General features: G+C 43.8%; 2 protein-coding genes across 2 annotated transcripts in view; both read right to left on the reverse strand.

The window, feature by feature from the left end:
* The window catches only part of TXNRD1 (thioredoxin reductase 1), a 98,740-nt gene that overhangs the window by 55,595 nt on the left and 23,082 nt on the right, over positions 1-20,063 (reverse strand). The window contains exon 3 of the mRNA XM_065887132.1: positions 11,810-11,919. The gene's annotated coding sequence lies outside the window, so the exon portion shown is untranslated. The remainder of the gene's footprint in view (positions 1-11,809; positions 11,920-20,063) is intronic.
* Positions 296-1,591, reverse strand: EID3 (EP300 interacting inhibitor of differentiation 3). Its single transcript, XM_065888304.1, has one exon. It carries the CDS (start codon positions 1,536-1,538, stop codon positions 432-434), a length of 1,107 nt encoding a protein of 368 aa, XP_065744376.1. The 5' UTR covers positions 1,539-1,591; the 3' UTR covers positions 296-431.

Raw genomic sequence — 20,063 nt, forward strand, 5'->3', positions numbered from 1 at the left:
CCATTTTTTCCACCCACTCTTCTCCCCAACCTGGTCAAGAGCCCCATTTGGGATTCCTGTGGTTCCCTGGAGCAGAGGAAGCAAGGCAGTAAGTATCACAGAGCACCATAACTAATTTTTTTGGGAAAATTATTAAATACCTTTTAATTTATGGAATTCAGAACTGACTTTTATTATTAAAGTCTTAAGAAGCATTCAAAATAATTTTCCCATGAACATGCCAGTGAGTTTTTTTTAGCAACAGAAGATCATGACAACTTTATAAACTACCAAGAAAAATACACTGCACAGTGAAACAATTTCTGATGTTCTTGAAAATACTTTTTCACTTTACAAGAGATACAATATGTGTTTCTGTTTGGATTTTACTCTCCATTTTGAGATGCTTAAGAAAAGCCACAAAATGTCTCCTACACTAAGAACAAAAATCTTTAGTACGAGTTTGTGATCATGGCCTCTGAAATTTCAAAAGTTGCCACAATATTTTTCCAGTCCTGTAAACTCAAAGATATAACTCCTTGTTTCCTGCAATGGGAACTGGAATCATTCCCCTCACCCACATGGTTAATATTAATGGGCTCCAATATTGGCAGCCTGTCATGGTCAAGCCTTATTCTTGCAAAACCATCCCTTATAATGAAAGAAACATAAAATATATTCTCCACAGTACGAGAGAAAGAGTTTGGGTCAATCACAAACTCAAAATAGGACACGGGAGTATCAGGATACTTCTGAAAGTACGTTTGCAACAATCCCAAGATTCTTTCTACTTCTTTTTCTGTCGCTTCTTGATTACTACTCAGGTCCAGCTTCCTCAGCTTTGTAGGCATATCCCCGTTTTCTTCCATTCTGTGAACTCTTTTCCGGTGCTCAAGTCGGCGCTTCCGCGCGGAAGGCTCTGATTTGAATGAACCGAATATAAAGTGCAATGTTTCAGCTTGCAGCATCCACGACGTTGCTTCCTTTTGTACTGTCTCCCAAAAAGATCGAACTATATTATCATCACAGTCACTCAGCGCATCATGTCCATCATCTTCCATCCAGTTTAGACCCACAAATATAAGCAGAAAATCACAAAATGCCACCTGATTAAAAAGGCTCATGTCAGAGTTTAGCTGCTTTGCTTTTTCTTTACCCAAATCAGAAGCCAAAACAAGAAACTGAGCGTCGAGGGCCGCTTCTCTCGTTCGACTCACTGCATCAAACAGGACATTGGCTTCTTCGAGAGCCTCGGTTAAGGACTCGCTCGCCGTGTTCACTATGTCATCACGGTTCTGCTGGACGTTAAAGATGAGCTGCCGGTACTGCTTGCGGATACTCCGGCATTTCTCCTCATCAACCAGCTCCAGCAGGCTTGGGTCGATGTCGGCCTCCCCACAGCTGAGGTCGTCAGAGCAGGCATCAGCCCCCGCCTCCGCTTCCACCTTCATCGGCTCCTCCGCCGCCTGCTTCCCAGAGTACGCACCACCGGTAGTGGTCACCACCGGCTCCTCGCCCTTCTCTACGTCTCCCCTCAGGCAATCTTTTTCCTCAGCCATGTCGGCGACCGGTAGCGCTCAGGTAACGGGCTTCGCAGTGTTTCGGCCAACGGCGGAAACAAGGGGTCAGCCGGGGCGGAGAAGGACGCCTGACCATGCGCACTAGCGGAGTCCCGCCAGCCCCGCGCCCGCCTCGCCCCGCCTCCCAGCGGTCCCGCCCCGCGGAGCCCAGACCCCTCAGTGTTCGCAAACAAGCCCCCGACCGGCGCAGAAGGCGCGCGAGAATGGGTCCCACGCCCACCCTAGAGTAACACCGCTCGGTTCAAGCGACAGCTACTATTTTGGCGTTTACTGGCAGTGTCCTCTAGCGTTCAAAGAAACGCTTGGACAATCTTATGACAAAATTATGGGGGACCAAACGTCCCGTGCTTTAAAACATTTGCTGTCACATGTTGCGGCAGCGCTTTTCCGCTCTGTGATTAAAAGATTTTTTAGGGGGGGAAACTAAATCTGGCTAAATTATAAACTGCTCACAAAGCCAAAGATCGTGGCCTGCGGTATCTCCATTACAGATAGGCTGAACTCTCAGGGTCCATTTGCAAGGTGGTTGCTTGGAACTCCGTCTTCATTATACTAATGTAAATTGTGTTAATTACCTAGGCGGGCCCTCAAAACCTTCAAAAGCCAAATCCTCTCTAACCTACCCCAGTGGGGGGCGGGGTCACCGGGTAAACCAGGGTCCGGACTGGCGCATGCGCGAAGGTGCACTACCCTACCCCACTCCCACCCCCCCACCCCCCGTCCCCCAGCGTTACGCAAGCGATCTCTGGTGCTGCGCCACCCAAGGGTACAAGAATAAAGTGGACAGGGTCTCCATCAAAGAGCTGTTTGGAGGCTTGCCAAAAGTAAGGGTCACAGACGCCGAGTGGACAGTAAATCTGAACCCTAAAAGGTGAGAAATCTGTGAAGATTTTAGACACAATCTGTTATAAGGATATGAATGTGAATGCTGTAAGTCGGGTGACTAATGTATGTTGGAAAAATACACCCCCCAGTTCACTAGGAAATCACATACAGTTAGTTGGAGAAAGGGCTTAGCTCATCAGTCACAAGAGGGGAAGGAGAGAGGGAAAGAGAGGGAGAGAGACCACCACATTGCATCTGAAGCTCTGGTTTCAAGGCACCAGGAAGTATATTGGCCCTACCTTCCTTCCTATGCATCTACACTGGTTCTTTTTTTTTTTTTTTTTTTTTTTTTTTTTTACTTTTTTTGCGGTACGCGGGCCTCTCACTGCCGTGGCCTCTCCCGTTGTGGAGCACAGGCTCCGGACGCGCAGGCTCAACGGCCATGGCTCACGGGACCAGCCGCTCCGCGGCATGTGGGATCTTCCCGGACCGGGTCACGAACCCGTGTCCCCTGCATCGGCAGGCGGACTCACAACCACTGCGCCACCAGGGAAGCCCTACACTGATTCATTTTTCTTTGACATTAGCAAAAAGTTTCTTGCAAATACATGAACAGCCAAGCCTCATGTTAAGTTACTTCAAAATAGTTACATTACTCTTCGTTCACCATTATTCTTTTTAAGTAGGGGTAAAATTCTGAAAGAAACATGCATTTTTCAAAAACAGCATGCAGTACTGTTACTTGTGCATATACATTACCCTGCCCTATTAGACTGTTAGCTTCCCTAAAGCAAGAATTTGGTTATAAATCTTCCAAGCAAAGCTATTTTCACATGGAGGCATTTGAGTATGCACACTTGAAAGTGTAAGCATAGATGAAAACCTTTGTTCCGGTACCTACTGCCAACTTATTTGGAGCAAAAGATTTCACAGATTAATGGAAGAAATAGATCTTACACACTGACAATAAGCTGGGACTTCCCTGGTCATGCAGTAGTTAAGAATCTGCCTGCCAATGCAGGGGACACGGGTTCGAGCCCTAGTCCGGGAAGATCCCACATGCTGCGGAGCAACTAAGCCCATGCGCCACAACTACTGAGCCTGTGCTCTAGAGCCCGCGAGCCACAACTACTGAGCCCACGTGCCTAGAGCCTGTGCTCCACAAGAGAAGCCACCGCAACAAGAAGCCTGTGCACCGCAACAAAGAGTAGCCTCTGCTCACCACAACTAGTAGCCTCTGCTCACCACGCGCAGCAACAAAGACCCAACGCAGCCAAAAATAAATTAATTAATTTTTTTAAAAAAAGTAAAGTTGACTGCTTTTCAGAAAGTCGGCCTTATCTCTTCTCTGAAATGAAGAAAAAGCAAGAGAAAAACAAAGCTGGGGACCAGGATCATCAAAGGGCCATATTTTACCCCCAAGTCTGGCCAATTACAAACTAATACTTACCCATCTTAAATCTTTGATGAAAACACATAGTTCCAAGTCCAAAACAGTTTGCTTTTATAGTTAACCATATTCTTGGGAGCTTCTGATATCCATTTCAAATTCAATAAAAGTGATTTATACAAGAACTCCGAAAGATAAGCCAACCTTCCCACCCTAAGGTGCCTATTTTCTCCTGGCTCAGAGGATGGAAAACAGACTGACACCAATTTGCTCCATACAGAGCCTTTCTTCAAACAATTTTTAAATGCCTTAGAAAAATAAATTAATTCTCCCAACCTACTTATAAAGTATTACTGATATATCACTTATAGGAACGTCACAGGAGATAACAGCCCACACAACTTGCTCGCAGCAACAGCACACATCAAGACCAGCATCATATTACTAAGTTGTGATTTTCAGTGCTGAATTTATTCTCTGCTAGATCCCTGCGCATAAGAACCTTGGTAACATGTAACTTAGGTCATCCTTATTAACTCATACTTGCATTATACTCTGCAAAGTTTAGATGTGGCTACAAAATAAAAATCTCAAACCTAATGATCTTCCCTGATCATTTGAAGAATGGGATTTCTACACTTGTGAATCCTTAAGTTACTAAACGGTGATTTTCCAACCCGAGGTCCAATTACTAGTAATAATTATATAAATGCAGCTTAAAAAGAATGCACAGCAATACATAATTTGTTATACCAGTAAACTTCTCTGTGACTCTTAACAGAAGGCAAAAAGTGCGAGTACTTCAAAGAAATCACTGAAGTCTACCTTCTTGCAGTAAGACTAGTTCAGGTCCCTTAACACACAACTTGGCCTCCAAAATAATTTAGCTTCCCTCTTCCCCCTTTTTCTCTTTCAGGAGTTGCTGCTAAAGGCTCCACAGGGCCTCCATTTCCTTTCTTCTTTTCTTCAGTTTTTTTCTCCAGTATTATTATTCAGTTCCTTTGCTAGGAGTTCAGATTCATTCATTCCAAGCATTCTTAAGCTCTTTCCCACAACCCCTAGTGTTCAACACAAACATGACGGTACGGATGAATGTTATAGGTTATAGGTCTCTCTATGGTCAAATTTTAAAAGTCACATAGGACCCACTATCTTTTCCAGTGGGGTTTTACTGCCTGATTAATCTACAACCAACAGATATTTAAGCGACTTCTGAGCCAAAGCCAAGAACCAGTCAGGTTTGAGTCCCGCACTCTAAAAGATATGCTTATCCTGCTGTTAGCTACCTCCTGACACTTTTCTGTTCCTCCTTTCACAGCAGTTTTTCTCCCCTCATCCTGCCAGGGTATTGATTGAGCTGTGAAGAGATGTGGTGAAGGCCTAGCTTGATTTGCTGGAGTAGCTGGATGTTAGGTATATGTTCTCTTTCATCTGAATTTCCTTTAAGGTATGTTTGTGTGTGTATATTTTTGCTTTGTTTGGCTTTTCAGTACTAAAGGTAAACTTTCCAATGATCAAGGCAGATATCTGTGTTTTTTAAATGAGTTTCTGAAAAGACCATGGACAGCGGAAGGAGGCAAACCTGGGTTCCAATCATGACCTATTAGCTATTAGCACTACCTTAGGTTGCTTAACCTGTCAGCCTCCAGTCTCCTCATTTGTAAGATGAGAATACTACTACTCACATCATAAAGTTACTGTAAGTACTGAACGAATGAGAATTACTTGATAGATCTGACAATATTTTCAACTATTGAGCAGGTACTTAAATCTTCAGTTATCCCAAAGATAGCAAGTGTTTAATAAACACTAGACACTAAATAGGAAAAAAAAAAAAGTGTATACAAACCAGTAGCTTCACTCCTGGGATGTTGTTTTAGGAACAGAGAAATATTTTAAAGGCTAAATATCCATAAGGACGACAGAGAAATATATCTCACTATAATAATACCAGTGAAAAGAAATTTGTCATATAATAAAATTTAAAAACCTACTAGGGCTTCAACTAATGGAACTGTGTATAGCACTTTGAAGGGTAAACCACTCTACTAGAAATTCTGAATCAGGGCCATGAAGAGTCTGAGATTATATGCAAAATTCCTTTTTTTTTTTTTTTGGAAAATTTATTAAATTTAATCAGTGTGGGTTTATTTAAATTCTAATGTCAGTTAAATGGCATAGAATTTTTTTCTTTTGGCTGTGTCACGTGGCATGTGAGATCTTAATTCCTCGACCAGGGATCGAACCTGTGCCCACTGCAGTGCAAGCCCAGAGTCCTAACCACTGGACTCTTCTTTATGCATATTTTTCTCATAAATGGCTCCTTGGACTTCAGCAGATTCTTTGTAAAAACCTGGTATCTAAAAGAGGCTTTGAATAACTGTTCTATTCAAATAAGAAGGCTTTGCTGTTAGTTGAAGTAAAAGATAAAATGACAGTCAAGCCCCGCAAAATAGTTTGGACCTGCCACTGAAATACTTTAGAGTATATAAAACCTCCGTCCTTGCTCTGTGGTTGAAAGTCATATATTTAACTGACACTTCAGAAAACCAAGTGCTGGCTGACTTGCCAAGCCTGAAGAAGTAACATAAACAAGGGTGTGAGATGAGAATAGAGAACCCTTCCCGTTGTAAGAGCCATTACCAACTCTCTTGGGACACCTCAGAAGTCAGCAATGATCAGGAGCATCATTCTGATAGACTAAGGGTAGGAAAGCACTGGGTATTTGGCTTCTAAAAGGAGGCAGCCTTGAAAAAACTCAGCTCTGGAGCTCTGGGTTAAAATCAAAAGTAGTGCTTTCTTCGGAGTTTGAGTTTCCTCGTTTGTAAATGTCTTCTATCCCAATGTCTTCTCTGTCATACAGAGCGGCCACGACTCTTTGTAAAAAATCGTATACAAACATCTGTTGACAAAGGTATTTTAAAATATATACATTGCCCTACAGACTTGAGTTAGAGATAACAAAGACAGAGCCTAGCTCAACATCGAGAACACAGGGACTCAGTAAACAGTAGCTAAATAGACATAACGTGACTTTCTTCTCAACTGACCTGGACACAGCTACATAAACTGAAGATGGACAATGCCGCTATTATACAGCTCTTTTAGAAGTCTGAACTGCTTTATATGCTGCCTAGAACCTCTCCTGAACTATTATACTTAGGGCTTAATCGCTAACAGAGACAGTCCACTTTCACCAAATCAGACACCTTGTAGCTAAATTCCTCACTGAAGTCAGTCCTCTGGCCCTACCATCAACCATTCATTCCACAGGTATTTGCTGAGTGCATACTAGGTGTTAAAATAACACATGGAAGATACAAAGATAAACCATTTTCATCCTAAAGGAGAGTATAATTTAGCAGGCACAGAGGAATGCAGTTTCACTCAGCAAGCATGCTATGCACAAACGCCAGTGTGCCAGAGCTATGCTAGGAATACCAAGATTTGCATGGGCTCAGCCATGAATCATGAGCGCACAATCACACCAGGGAGGACAGGCACGCATCCCAACAGCGATAACACAGAGCCCAGTGCCATAAGTGTGAGAACACCAGAGTGAACTTTACAGACAGGCCTGCGCTCCATCCTGGCTCTGCTGCTTTACTAGCTGCGTCATCTAGGCATACTCCTCAAGTTCTGAGGGCCTCCATTTGCTCATCCGTAAAACTGGATCACACCACCTCCTTCACAGGACTACTCCTGGGAGGATTTCAGTCAACTAGGTACCACAGCATTTAGGGGCTAGCACACAGCAGACGTTCAATAAACGGTAGCTGCTATCACTGACAGACATTCATTTAAGTATCTGATGAGCTCTAAGGCAGATCTAGAATCCCAGGCACAAGGAATAAGTCTAACTCTTCACTTCTGATATTGGCAGGACTCCTCCTTTCCCAGGGACAGGGATTTGCGGGAGTGCTGTGGGAGCGGAGAAGGGAGAAACAGGCGAATCTGGCCTTGTACTCTGACACAGGCAGGCAGTTGGAAAAGTGGGTCTGAGCAGGAAGAAAAGTCAGGAAAGAAAATGAAGAACAGAGCAAAGGAGGGAAATTTTAGGGACCACAGCTCCAACAGTATTCCCACGAGCTTCCAGTAGAGGTAAACGGGGGCAGAGCACGAGATCACCAGAAAAGCAGGTTGGGGCCAGACCCTGGAGGACACAGAAAACCAAGTTAAGAAATACATACTCATTCTGGATGCAGATCTGGGGGCAGCAAAGATGCAATCAGGAAGATGGTTCTGCAGCAGATGGACTGCAAGGACAGGGAGATCAGAAGTGGGCAGCCAGTTAGAGACCATTTAGGTAGGAGGCAACAGTACCTGAGGTAGCCTGGGTAAAAAGTTAATATTAGAAGTAGGCACCTGTGTGGGAAACCGTCAGGCCCTGGTAAATGAAAAGACAGGAAAGGTGAGAGGAAATCCAAAGCCTGGACCAGAAGAGTGACACCACTGTACAAGGACTGACAGACAGCAAAGAAGAGGCTTGTGCTGTCACCTGGTTAAAGTGCGAGAAGGCACTGGGTCTCACCATGCATTCACAGCTAGTAAAAATTTTACTATATAATCAGCACCAAACAAATTTATTGTACTAACAATCCATGCCTCTTGTAAACACTGTTAGTCCTTACTCTTACCTTCTTAAATAAACCAGAGTCAAAGCAGTCCTTCAATTCTCCTTAGGCCTCAAACTTAACTAGGCCAAAAAGCACATACACTTACTAATCTCCCCGGAAGGGATTATCTGAGAAGAGAATCAAGCTTTCTGCCCGTTTTGATAGAGTATTAAGAAAGAAAGGGAATGGTCAGAGTTATTAAATTACCACTCATTTCCCGGTATCTATTCAGTTAGGAGTCTGGTTTCTGGTAACTTTTAGAAGTTAGGCTTGAAAGGAGACCTGCCTGTTTCAGTGCCTACCCCAGGCCCAGAACGTAGGGGGCTCCCAGCCTGACCACAACACCATCACCTCTGAGCTCCTCCCACACTGGCTCCATAATTCCCTTGGATGTTAATCATGCACCACTTTGTGTCCATCTTGGAAGAAATTAAGTCCCATGTTGCAAGTTTTAGTCTTAATCTCCCAAGATTATTATCTCAAACTACTGAAGTCTTAACTATGTCTGGCACTTTGTATTCCAATAAGCACTTTTTCACTCACTTTGCTTTACCTCTCAATACCACCGACAGGCATTCATTTTATATGAGTGGTTTCAAAACTCTGGAATCCTGGAGACACTGATTTACATATAAGAAAGAGTCCCTGTAGGAAAATTTGCAAGCTTGCTCTTAAGAACTAAAATGTTTATGAAAGCCATATATCTTTGTGCAACAGGAACTATATTCATAGTTCTTAGAATTTAGTAGCTAGCTAGTGCTAATTTCACACGTGGACATACAAGCCCTGACCACAGATAGCACAGTTCCTCATTTTTCTATTCAGGTAGAAAGTGTTACTTGCCTGTTGAGTTACTATTTGCCATCTTCTAACTAACACCTTTTAGGTATTAAATAGTAATCTTTTGTTTGGTTTTCCTCGATTCTAATTATTTAGCAACTAATCATGACCAAACTACCTTATACATTAAAGTAAGTCTCAAACGTGATATTTATCATAAGAATTACCTGAGGAAGCTTGTTTAAAATAAATTTAAAGGCAGAACCTAGCCCCTTCCAGAGGGTTCAATGAACAAGATCTCAGGTAAAGCCCAAGCATGTGTGTTTAACAAGCACTCCAGGGGACTCTGTGCAGGTGGTCCACAGTCTACAGTTTTTTGAAAGGCACTAAAGCCTTCATCCTGTAGGTAGTCATCTGAATTTATCAGCTCCCTGTAGTAGGGCTGTACTCCCTGGTCTTCCATGGTACACTGTGAAAACAAGGTAGGTTTTGCTGCTGCTGCTATTTATTGAGGAGAAAGGAAGACAAAGGAAGAAACAATATTAAGAGGAGAAAAGAAAAGCACATGTTTTAACGAGCTCCCTCCCTCTCCATTATTTAGGTTGCAACTAAAGCAGGAAATCTTAACCTTTTTTAAGGTGTGGACTTCAGGATTATAACACTAATTCTATAAGCACTCAACTCTCCACTAAATAAATGCCTTTCTCCACTCAAACCCAATGTTCCCTAAAGAATTTGAAGACCTACCATTTAGTTCCAAATGTGGGCAACAATTATCTAGAAATTCACAAACATTTCAAAGCAGTAGCCTTACCTTGTTGTGTCTTCTTCCATATCTTAGTACTTATTAAAAACCAAAAATGTATCAAATGATACAAAGGAGAGTGGTAAGTTTACTTAAAAGAGACGTTCATTTTTTAAAATTTAATTATAACTTGGTGGTAGGCTTTTCAGGCATGGCATCGCACCTCACTAAGTGTCTGAAATTAACTATGATCATCTAGAATTGAGAACATCAGATCTTACCAATAAAGTGGGTGCAAAGCTTATAAAAAAGTGATTTTACTTTTTACTCCCACTGGTGTTAAAACTAGGACCATGTGTAGAATTTATATAAAGATCAAATGCCTATACAGCTTTTTAAGTACAAATTTATGACACAGGCAGAGAAAAGATCAGACAGGAAAGAATACTAACAGGACTTTGTCTCATTTTACTTGCAAACTAAAGGTCTTGAGTAACACAGTGTATTTTATACCAAGCTAAAAGTCTTAATCTCTATTAATTATTTTCCATTAGTTTACTATTTGTCTTTGAAGTCTATCTCCACTTCTTATACCCATTCTTCAAAAAGGTAATAAATAAGACTCTTTTAAAAGAAAAGGTATGGGACTTCCCTGGTGGTCCAGGGGTTGAGAGTCTGCCTTCCAGTGCAGGAGATATGAGTTCAATCCCTGGTCAGGGAACTAAGATCCCACATGCCGCAGGCAACTAGGCCCACGTGCCACAGCTAGAGAGAAGCCCACACGCCACAACTAGAGAGGAGCCCACGCACCACAACGAAAGATCCCACGTGCCACAACTAAGACCTCCTGACACAGCCATAAATAAATAAATAAATAAATAAATATTAAAAAAAAAAAAAAGAAAAGGTAGTAAATTAAAATACAAATTGTTATAACCTTCCTAAACACACACACATCTAAATACATTGTTACATTTAACTGAGGCCGCAGGCTTACTTCTAAGAAGGCAATGTTCAAGTATAAGATCCATTTCTTAAACATTACATTGATATAGACAAGGAGGACAAAAAAATCAGCAAAAGTTAAAGCTTTATCAAGGTGATGGGATTCTAAGGCTTTCTAACCTGGTCATCCACGTTGCATATCTCCCCCTAAATGTGCACCCAACCTCCCAGCATCTTGCCTGTATGGCAGGCCATGACCCATCCAGTCTCCCAGCATCTTGCCTGTATGACAGGCCATGACCCATCCAGCCTCCCAGCATCTTGCCTGTATGGCAGGCCATGACCCATCCACCCCTCAGTGGATGGTCCTAAGGGAGGACCGCCACCACGCTCACCACCACCCAAAGGAAAGATTTCTTTCTCTTCTTTCCCTCTACCCAGTTGTTAACTCTGGGCTAGAAAAGAGATATCTGAAGGGAAATGAACTTACTCTAGGAGCTTGCTGGTTGCTCTCCCCTGAGCCTGGGGTTTCTGGGTTTCTCTCCCCGAGAATTAAAGAGGAAGACGATAGGGACGGACAAAGATAAAGCATTTCCTGACCCACTTTTCTCAGTACTTCTCTAAACGACTCACTTTCAGCAGTTTACACTGCTGCTAAAAAATTTTGTTATTTGGATTTACGGGGAAGGAAAGAAAAAGGACATTTTAAAAAACCTATTTAAAAGATGAAAATAGGTCGTCTGCCCTTCCAAGCTTCCCACTTCTGAAATGTGCGTCTCATCCACATCGATTAACACGTGAGCTGGCCCCCACGTTTCTTTGTCGTTTTCTAAGGATGTGCTCCGTTTGGAGGTTCGCTCACAATCACCCTGGCTTTGAGACCACGGCCGGATCGATGAGCTCGTTTGCAGTTCAGGCGGCAAAAGAGACGTTAAGGTCCCCCACCTACCTTCAGGGTTGGACCATGGCCGCCTAGCTGTCTCCGTTTCACAAACACAACGGGTACGTCGGTTTTCAAGGTCAGTTCGCAGAGCGCTCCCTCGAGGCCCCGCCCGTTCTCTGGGGCGCAAAAGCAGAGCGGATCCGGTCAGTCTTTCCGCCCGGGGCCATGGCGGGAAGTGCGCGGCGGGGGCGGGGCTTCCGCGTCCCAAACTGCACTCGCCCGGGCGACAGCCCAGGCCCCAGCCCCGGCCCTGACCTTGACTAAGGCCGGCCACCAGCTCGGGTCCCGGACCAGCGCACCTACACGCGGGCTGGAAACATGGCCTCGAGGGCAACTAACACCTCCCAACTTAATCTTCCTTTGAACTCTGCATCGTATACACAGAATGCCAAAAAACCAACTTCCAAAGTTTCTCTGAAATTTGAAACCTCGAGGCAAAATTAACACTGCCCACTTGGGGTGCTTTTATTAGAGAACCTTGAAATAATACAGCAACACCCTAAATGACATGCTTGGTGCAACTGGTCCAATTTTACAAACGGGCGAACTCAGGTAGAGAATGAGTCAGTGAGAATTAAAAATAGACTCTAGTTATACTGACATCAGGTCCATTCATGAGACAAAAACCACACCAGCCTCCAAAGTATAGCTGTTTGACGATAACAATAATAATAGCAGCTGACGATTCTGTAGTGCTTTGCATATGTTAATACTTAATCTTTGTAACTACCCTGTTAAAGTAGGTCCAATCAGGTCCATTTCACCAATAGGGAAACTGAGGCACAGAAAAGCTTCCCTACCCAAATTCAAGCAGCTAGTTCGTCAACAGCAGAGCCAGGATTCAAACCAGGCAGTGCAGTGTAGCCTTTAACCCCTACCCTGCACTGCCTGATACACTGAGATAAGCACCGGTTCCTCTTAGTTGTCTCCTGTAACAGCCTAGGGAAAGTCACAGGAGTCGAAGCCTTGGTCTCCCGACTTGAACACACGGAGACACACGTGATTTGCCAATCTCTCACAATTTCTGAGGATTCAGTGGTGTGAAAATTCCTCGAAAGGCATCCTTTAATCGTTATACTCGCTTAATGCTGACAAGCCTCTGTCAATCTATTCATATTATCACCTACATTTCAAGACTCGTGCATTAAGAAATGATACAAAAACTATTTTCTCCGATATTCTGCAAACCGCCTCTATAAAGAAGAGCTAGAGACAGGAAACCACCAGCCGACAGGGGGCCGGTCTCACCTACCAACACACCAAGCTTTCACCGCCAAGCTTTCACCGACCCGGGCGAAACAATGAACACCGCCAAGCTCACCCGACTTAAGAGAAGCCTCGGCCCTACTCAGACACGCATTCAAACGTCTCCCCTTCCCCTGCATCCACAAGGCACCCGGCAGGAGGATGCTCTCGGCCCAGAGTGCTCACAGCCCAGGGGCTTGGGGCTTCCTCCGTTTTCAGTAAACCCCAAGCTTACACGAACACGAGTCCTTGGGCACCAGGCGCTCCTTCCGACGTCCCAGCACCTGCCGCTCCGGTGCAATGCGGGACTGAAGCAAACTGAGGAGGAAAGGCTGCGGGTTCCCAGTAGCTCCGAGAAGCCGCGCCCTCCTCTGAATGGGCGGGCAAACCGCCAGAGTCAGAATGACAAAGCAAAAACCCACTCTTCGTGCAGCACTGGCAACTAGGCTGATGGGCTTAGCAAAGTGGGATCTCCTAATTGGGTGACAGCACATCCTCTTCCTGCTCACAGCGCCCCCAACCCAAGAAAGGAGCAAAAACAATTTAAGAAATGTTTGGAACCGGAACCAAAAGAGTGTGCCTTAATTGAACAAAACTGGACTATGCCCTTGGGCAGTGACTCCCGAACTTTGCTACTGATTGTAATCATGCGAGGATCTTCAAAAACACTGACGCCTGGCTCCCACCCGCAGACATTCTGATGTAATTGGTATTGCTTGCGACCTGGCCATCTGAGGTTTTTAAAACTCCCTGGATGATTCTAGTGAACAGCAGTTTGGGACCTACTGCCCTAAAGTAATAGATTAGTCAGTCTGGCGATTCCCTAAAGGAAGCGATTAGGCTTTAAAAAAAAAAAAACGTCTAGTCCATCCTAATTCTGAAAAGAAGTGACAAATTTTCACCAACACATAACTTCGCTTTATAGTACTTCCTCCTTATCCCACTCAGATTTTGGTTCGTCATGTTGTTGAAGGAAAACTGCGTATATTTAACTCCAGCCATGCCAGGCACCTGCAGCCAGCTACCCGAGTGAGCCACACTCCCTCATACTTCCCTGCTCTTACTCATATTCTTACTCAGCACCTTGTGCTAGCAGGTGGCTATGAATATTTGATGAAGAAATAAATAAATGAATGTCTTTCCCACTTCTTTGTCTGGATACTGCCAGACTGAAACACGCTCAGGTTGCTGGTTTCTAAAGGCTCCGTGAAGCCACAATTTGCTCCTTTTGAGTCCCCTCCCAGGTGCAAGGCAGAGGCTTGTTGCAGCCTCTCAGTTTCAGAACGCGTACACACACAAACACACACACACTCTACACATTGTGGGGGAGAGAAGAAACCCTTTAGCCTCCTAGGTTCTTCTAGCTGGTCTAAGGATTAAATTGGCATGAGACACATTAACAGAAGAAAATCAAATTTAATTACATACGTAGCAGAGCAAGATGAGAATATGAGGTCCAAGGACAAGTTAGGCGACTTAAGCTTGTATACCTTCCCAGAGAAGGAGAAGAGGGTAAGTGTTTGGGACTTCAAAGGGAAGGAAGATGAAGATGAGCAAATGTTTGATAAATAAATGTTTGCTGGGTCATGCAGACACAATGGGACCCAGAGAGGACTTTGATCAAACAGGCCTTGCTGAGTGCCCCTAGTCTACCACACCTAGTTGATGGTATACTTTAGTTTTCTATGGTGATAGTTGTTCTTCCTGAATAGGCCCTTTAGGCGGTTAAAGGCAGAAGGTAGAAAGTTCTTCCTGAAGTTTTGTTTCTTAAAAATAGTCAGCCCCAAATCATCCTCAAACCAAAGAGACACATTTGGGGGTGGAAAGTTTTGTTCCCCTACAAGACACTAAACTGACACTCTGTTTGGTGGTTATTTATGTGAGTGCCTAACCTGATTCTGGGGTCCTTAGAAGAGAAGATGGGTCTAGCACATAGGTGTTCAGGAAACAAGATGACTTAGGAAGCAAAGAATGAAAAATGTGAAGGAAAGACAGCTGGGATTAAGGCAGAGAACTTACCATTTACTCCCAGCTGCTGTGCCAAGCTTTGTACTAACCAGTTTACATGCCTTCTTTCATTTAATCTACACAAAACAACCCATGAGCTGGCGTCATAACTCCACATTCTTAAACATCTATAGAAACTACAGTTTATTGCAAAAGCATGTCTTAGGATACAGAGGGACTTTAAAATCATTTAACTTAATGTGCTAAAAGCAAGTGATGAGGGTTGTCTTCTAAGAGCCTTCTGGGACAGACAGGTCCAAGTTACCATAGTTAACATTTTCTAATGGCATTCCAGAAAAGGCTAGATAAGGCATTTTAACTTCAAACTGTTCTTAAGTGAGCAGATTATAGCACAAATTCCAAGAGCAGCTCCATGTAGTTTTTAAGTTAAAAAAATATATCACCATTAAAAAAAGCTTCACTTTCCTTTCAAACCATTCTTGCTACAGTTCAGGGCCCAGATGCCTTACCCTTGTCAGGAAATAGAACGCCTTAGTTCTATTTAGCTGCTGGTCAATGGAAGAAGAGCCGCTCACTGGCACTCACTCCCCCCTCGCTCATTTCTCATCATGCAGCATTTGTTCTAGTGGTACATCTTGCATCTCTTGACTGGGTTCATGTTATTCCTCCTGCCTAAAATTATCTTCCCTCCCTAAGGGCCTACTCCCTCAAAGCTCATCTGAAATGTCATCTCCTGTGGGAGGGCTTGCCTGATTTCTACCCTGTGTTTATCGCTCCTTCCCTCTTCTGTGTCCCCAAACACCTAAAAATAATTACAAATCATCTAAAGCCAAGAGAGTTTTGAGAAGGCAAAACCTTGCTTGATTTATCATGCCCTCCCAGAACCTGTCATATATTGTAAGCATGCAGAAAATGCTGGAAAAGACCCTCTGTTCCTGAGCTGTCATCTGAGGACACTATTAACAGGTCTATGAAGGTGTTCAATCAAGGGTCCTCTTGCACTAAACTACCATTCCTCAATAAGTCTTTCTCACACATACGCACTGAGCTAGAACCACCTTTCTGACACCCAGATCTCTGTGCAATCCTCCAGTAGTTCTCTAGGAACCTCTAAATAAAATCCAAACTCCTCAATTGTACTGACTTCGCAACGGCCACCCTTGTTAAACCTAGATGCCCTTGTTAAACCTAGATGTCCACACATTCTGTACCCTACTTAACCAGAAAACATTGCTGGAGAAAACACAGAAATTAAAAGTAATTTCACTTTAGGGCTTCCCCGGTGGTGCAGTGGTGAAGAATCTGCCTGCCAATGCAGGGGACACAGGTTCGAGCCCTGGTCCAGGAAGATCCCACATGCTGCAGAGCGACTTAAGCCCGTTGGCCACAACTACTGAGCCTGTGCTCTAGAGCCCGCAAGCCACAACTACTGAAGCCTGCGCCCCTAGAGCCTGTGCTCCTCAGCAAGAGCAGCCACCGCAAAGAAGAGTAGCCCCCGCTCGCCGAAACTAGAGAAAGCCCACGTACAGCAACGAAGACCAAACATAGCCAAAAATAAAAATAAATTAAATAAATAAATTTAAAAAAAGAAACAGCCAACGCAAGAGGGACACTCTGACTCTCCTTTCTGTCTCACTGAAAATAGGAAATAAGTCACTCACGTGAAATGTTCACTCCTTGCATCTAGAGGTAGAAGGACACCCTTAACGCAAAAGATAGGGAATTTGGGGCCAGGAAGCCTATATAAACAAACTCATTACTTCTTTAATATACTACCCCAAGCCCAAACTCTGCTGATAATCGTCACTAGTTGGGCACCCAAAACCTAAGTTTCTTTGTCCTGTCAATTCCTCACAAATGTATTGTTTCTTTGTCTAAAAAAGTATAAAAGCTGCCTGCTTTGGCCACCTCTTGGGTACCATTTCTATGGGATCTCCATGTGCATGAATTAAAATTTGTTTCTCTTTCTCCTGTTAATGTCTTGTGTCAATTTTATTATTGGTCCAGCTATAAGAACTCAAGAGGGGTAGACTGGGAAATTTCCCCCTCGCCAACACTCACCACCCAGTTCTACAAGGGTTAAGTCGGAACCCAATTCAGTTGCCCACCAACCTGAGGGGAATTCAGGATGGAAACAGGATGAAGCACTCCTGCTTTAGATAAACAGGCCCTGAAATAGCTAGATGCATATCTCAGGAAGAATTTCAATGACCCCAGATTCTTGCATCTTCTCATATTTAGCTAAGCACTTAAACTTGAGATAGCTGTTCTTTGTGATTAGCAGTAATCTTTTACCAAGATGTATACTTGACAGTGTGTATTTCCTAGCCAAAAAAAAAAAAAATCATATATAAACGGGTCTCTCCCCTACTTCTTTGGAGCAACTCCTCAGAGCTGACTGAGTGCTGTCTCTGGGCTATAGTCCTCAATAAGACCCTGAATAAAACTTAAACTCACAACTTCTATGTTGTGTGTTTTTCTTTAAGTCGACAACACCTACACCTTGCCATTGGCTCATGACCTGCTTTCTACTTTAAGAAAAGAGAATCAACCAGACAGACTCCCACCTATTTCCCTTTTTTTTTTTTTTTTTTTCGGCTGTGCCATACAGCATGCAGGATCTTAGTTCCCCCACCAGGGACAAACCCGTGCCCCCTGTATTGGGATCAAGGAGTCTTAATCACTGGACTGTCCAGGAAAGTCCCAAAGTCCCACCAACTTCCATCTCAACCACCAAGCTGCCATATTCCCCACTTCGCTCTTGATTTAATGAAGGCCAGCCTCTCCACTTGTGTGCGCATTTTCATCTTTTCTTGACTTCTCAGCCTTCGATAACTTCACTCCTCCCATTAGCCTCCCTCTCTGGCATCATCAGTTTCTTGTTCTCTACCTGATCATTCCCATCGTCATACAAGCACACTGTAATGTTCCCATTTTTTAAAGTCTCCCAAGATCCCATATGCCCAATTCCAATAGTTACCACCCAACATCATTTCTCCCCTCACAGGGGGTAAAAAAAATTTTTTTGGAAAGGATTCTTTGTACCCTGAGAATAAAGTAGGGTAGGGAGGTCAGGAAAGATCTAAGTATATGGCACTCGAGCAGAGACCAGAGTGAGATGAAGGAGCAAGACTTAAGAGGGGGAAATCTTTCTAAGCAGAGGAAACAGGAAACAGCTCCCTAAGCTGGGAGCCTGCCCGATTTGTCCACGGATCTGCAAGGGAACCAATGTGTCTACAGCTCAGTGAGTGAGGAAGAAAGTGGTAGGTAGTGAGGTCAGAGGAGTAGCCAGGGGTCAGATCCCAAAGGCCATAGTCAGAAATTTGGATTTCATTCTTAATGTGATAAGAAGCCAAAGTGTCACAAGAGAGGAGAGGGAAATGATCTAGTTTGTATCCTTAAAGGATTGCTCTGCTGTGTGGAGGAGAGACTAAGGTAGGGACTCTGCGTGGAGGAACACAGACCAGTCAAGAAGTTACCGTGGTGGTCCAAGCTGAGATGATGACGGTTTGGATTAGTGAGTTGAGAACATATATCTGAAGATAAACCTAATTAGTTTTACAGATGGATGGAACGAGGGGTGTAAAAGAAAGAAAAGAATCAATGATGACTCCAGGGTTTTGGCCTTGGCAACTGGGTAGATGGGGGCACTCCCTAATGAAAAGGGGGGATACTCAGGGAGGAGGAGAAAAGATGGGAATGGGAGAGATGGAAAGCAATAGTTTGGGACAAATGCATAGTATGGTTTGAGAAACCTACTGTTATCCAAATGGAGATTTTGAGTAGGTAGTTGGTATGCAAATCTGGAATTCAGGGGAGAAGTCAAGGCTAGAAATAAAAATTGTTAGTCAAACAATAAACAATAAAAATTGTTAGTTAAATATAAAAGGTATTTAATGACATGGATATTGCATTGTAGATAATGTTGGGGTTTTCCAGAGAAACAGAGAGAGATTGATTTTTTTTCTTTCTTTCTTTCTTTTTTTTTTTCTGGCTGCGCAGCATGCGGAACTTCCCCAACCAGGGATAGAACCCATGCCGTCCCTGCGTTGGAAGCGTGGAGTCTTAGCTGCTGGACCACCAGGGAAGTTTGAAAGATTTATTTTGAGAGAATGACTCACAGCATTTGGTGGCTGGCAAGTCTGAAACCTACAGAACAGGTCAACAAGCTGGAAATTCCAGCAGTCTTAATGTTGTAGTCTCGAATCTGAAGGCAGTCTGGAGGCACAATTCTTTCCTCTGCAGGAGACCTCAATCTTTTCTCTTAAGGCCTTCAACTGATTGCAGGAAGCTCACTCACATTATGGAGAGTAATCTGCTTTACTCAAAAGTCTATTGATTTCAGTGTTAATCACATTAAAAAATACCTTCACAGCTACATGTAGACTGGTGTCTGACCAAACAACTGGGTACCATAAAATCAGCCATCACATCATGCGACTAGATGAAATTACCTAGTAAGTTAATGCATTTAGAGAAATGAAGACAGTCCAGGACTGAGCCCTGGCAAAGTGCAAAGGAGAAGGGTCCAGCAAAGGAGGCTGAGAAGGGAGGTAGGAGGAAAACCAAGAGAATGTGCTAAATCAAAAGCCAAGGAAGACGTGCTCCGAAAAGGAGGAAGATCAATTTTATCAGGTGCTGCTGAGAAAACCTGCAAGATAAGGACTGAATCATGGAAGTTATTGCTGACTTTACTGAAAATGATTGGGGGAAAGAAAGCCTAAGTAGAGGCCGTTCAACAAGAAACAGAGGGCTTCCCTGGTGGCGCAGCGGTTGAGAGTCCACCTGCCAATGCAGGGGACACGGGTTTGTGCCCCGGTCTGGGAAGATCCCACATGCCATGGCCGCTGAGCCTGCGCATCCAGAGCCTGTGCTCCGCAATGGGAAAGGCCACAACAGTGAGAGGCCTGCGTACCCGTAAAAAAAAAAAAAGAAGAAACAGAAAAAAAGGACAAGGAGGTAGTAAGTATAGCCAACTCTTCCAAGGAGTTTTGCTATAAAAGCAGAAAACAATGGGATTTTGTCTAAGAAGGAAGTTATTATAGCA

Source organism: Phocoena phocoena, chromosome 11 (assembly GCF_963924675.1).
Source record: "Phocoena phocoena chromosome 11, mPhoPho1.1, whole genome shotgun sequence".
NCBI lineage: Eukaryota > Metazoa > Chordata > Mammalia > Artiodactyla > Phocoenidae > Phocoena > Phocoena phocoena.

Bases quoted from the DNA above. Each gene is read 5' to 3' on its own strand.
- EID3 (XM_065888304.1), bottom strand. From the start codon at position 1,538: ATGGCTGAGGAAAAAGATTGCCTGAGGGGAGACGTAGAGAAGGGCGAG.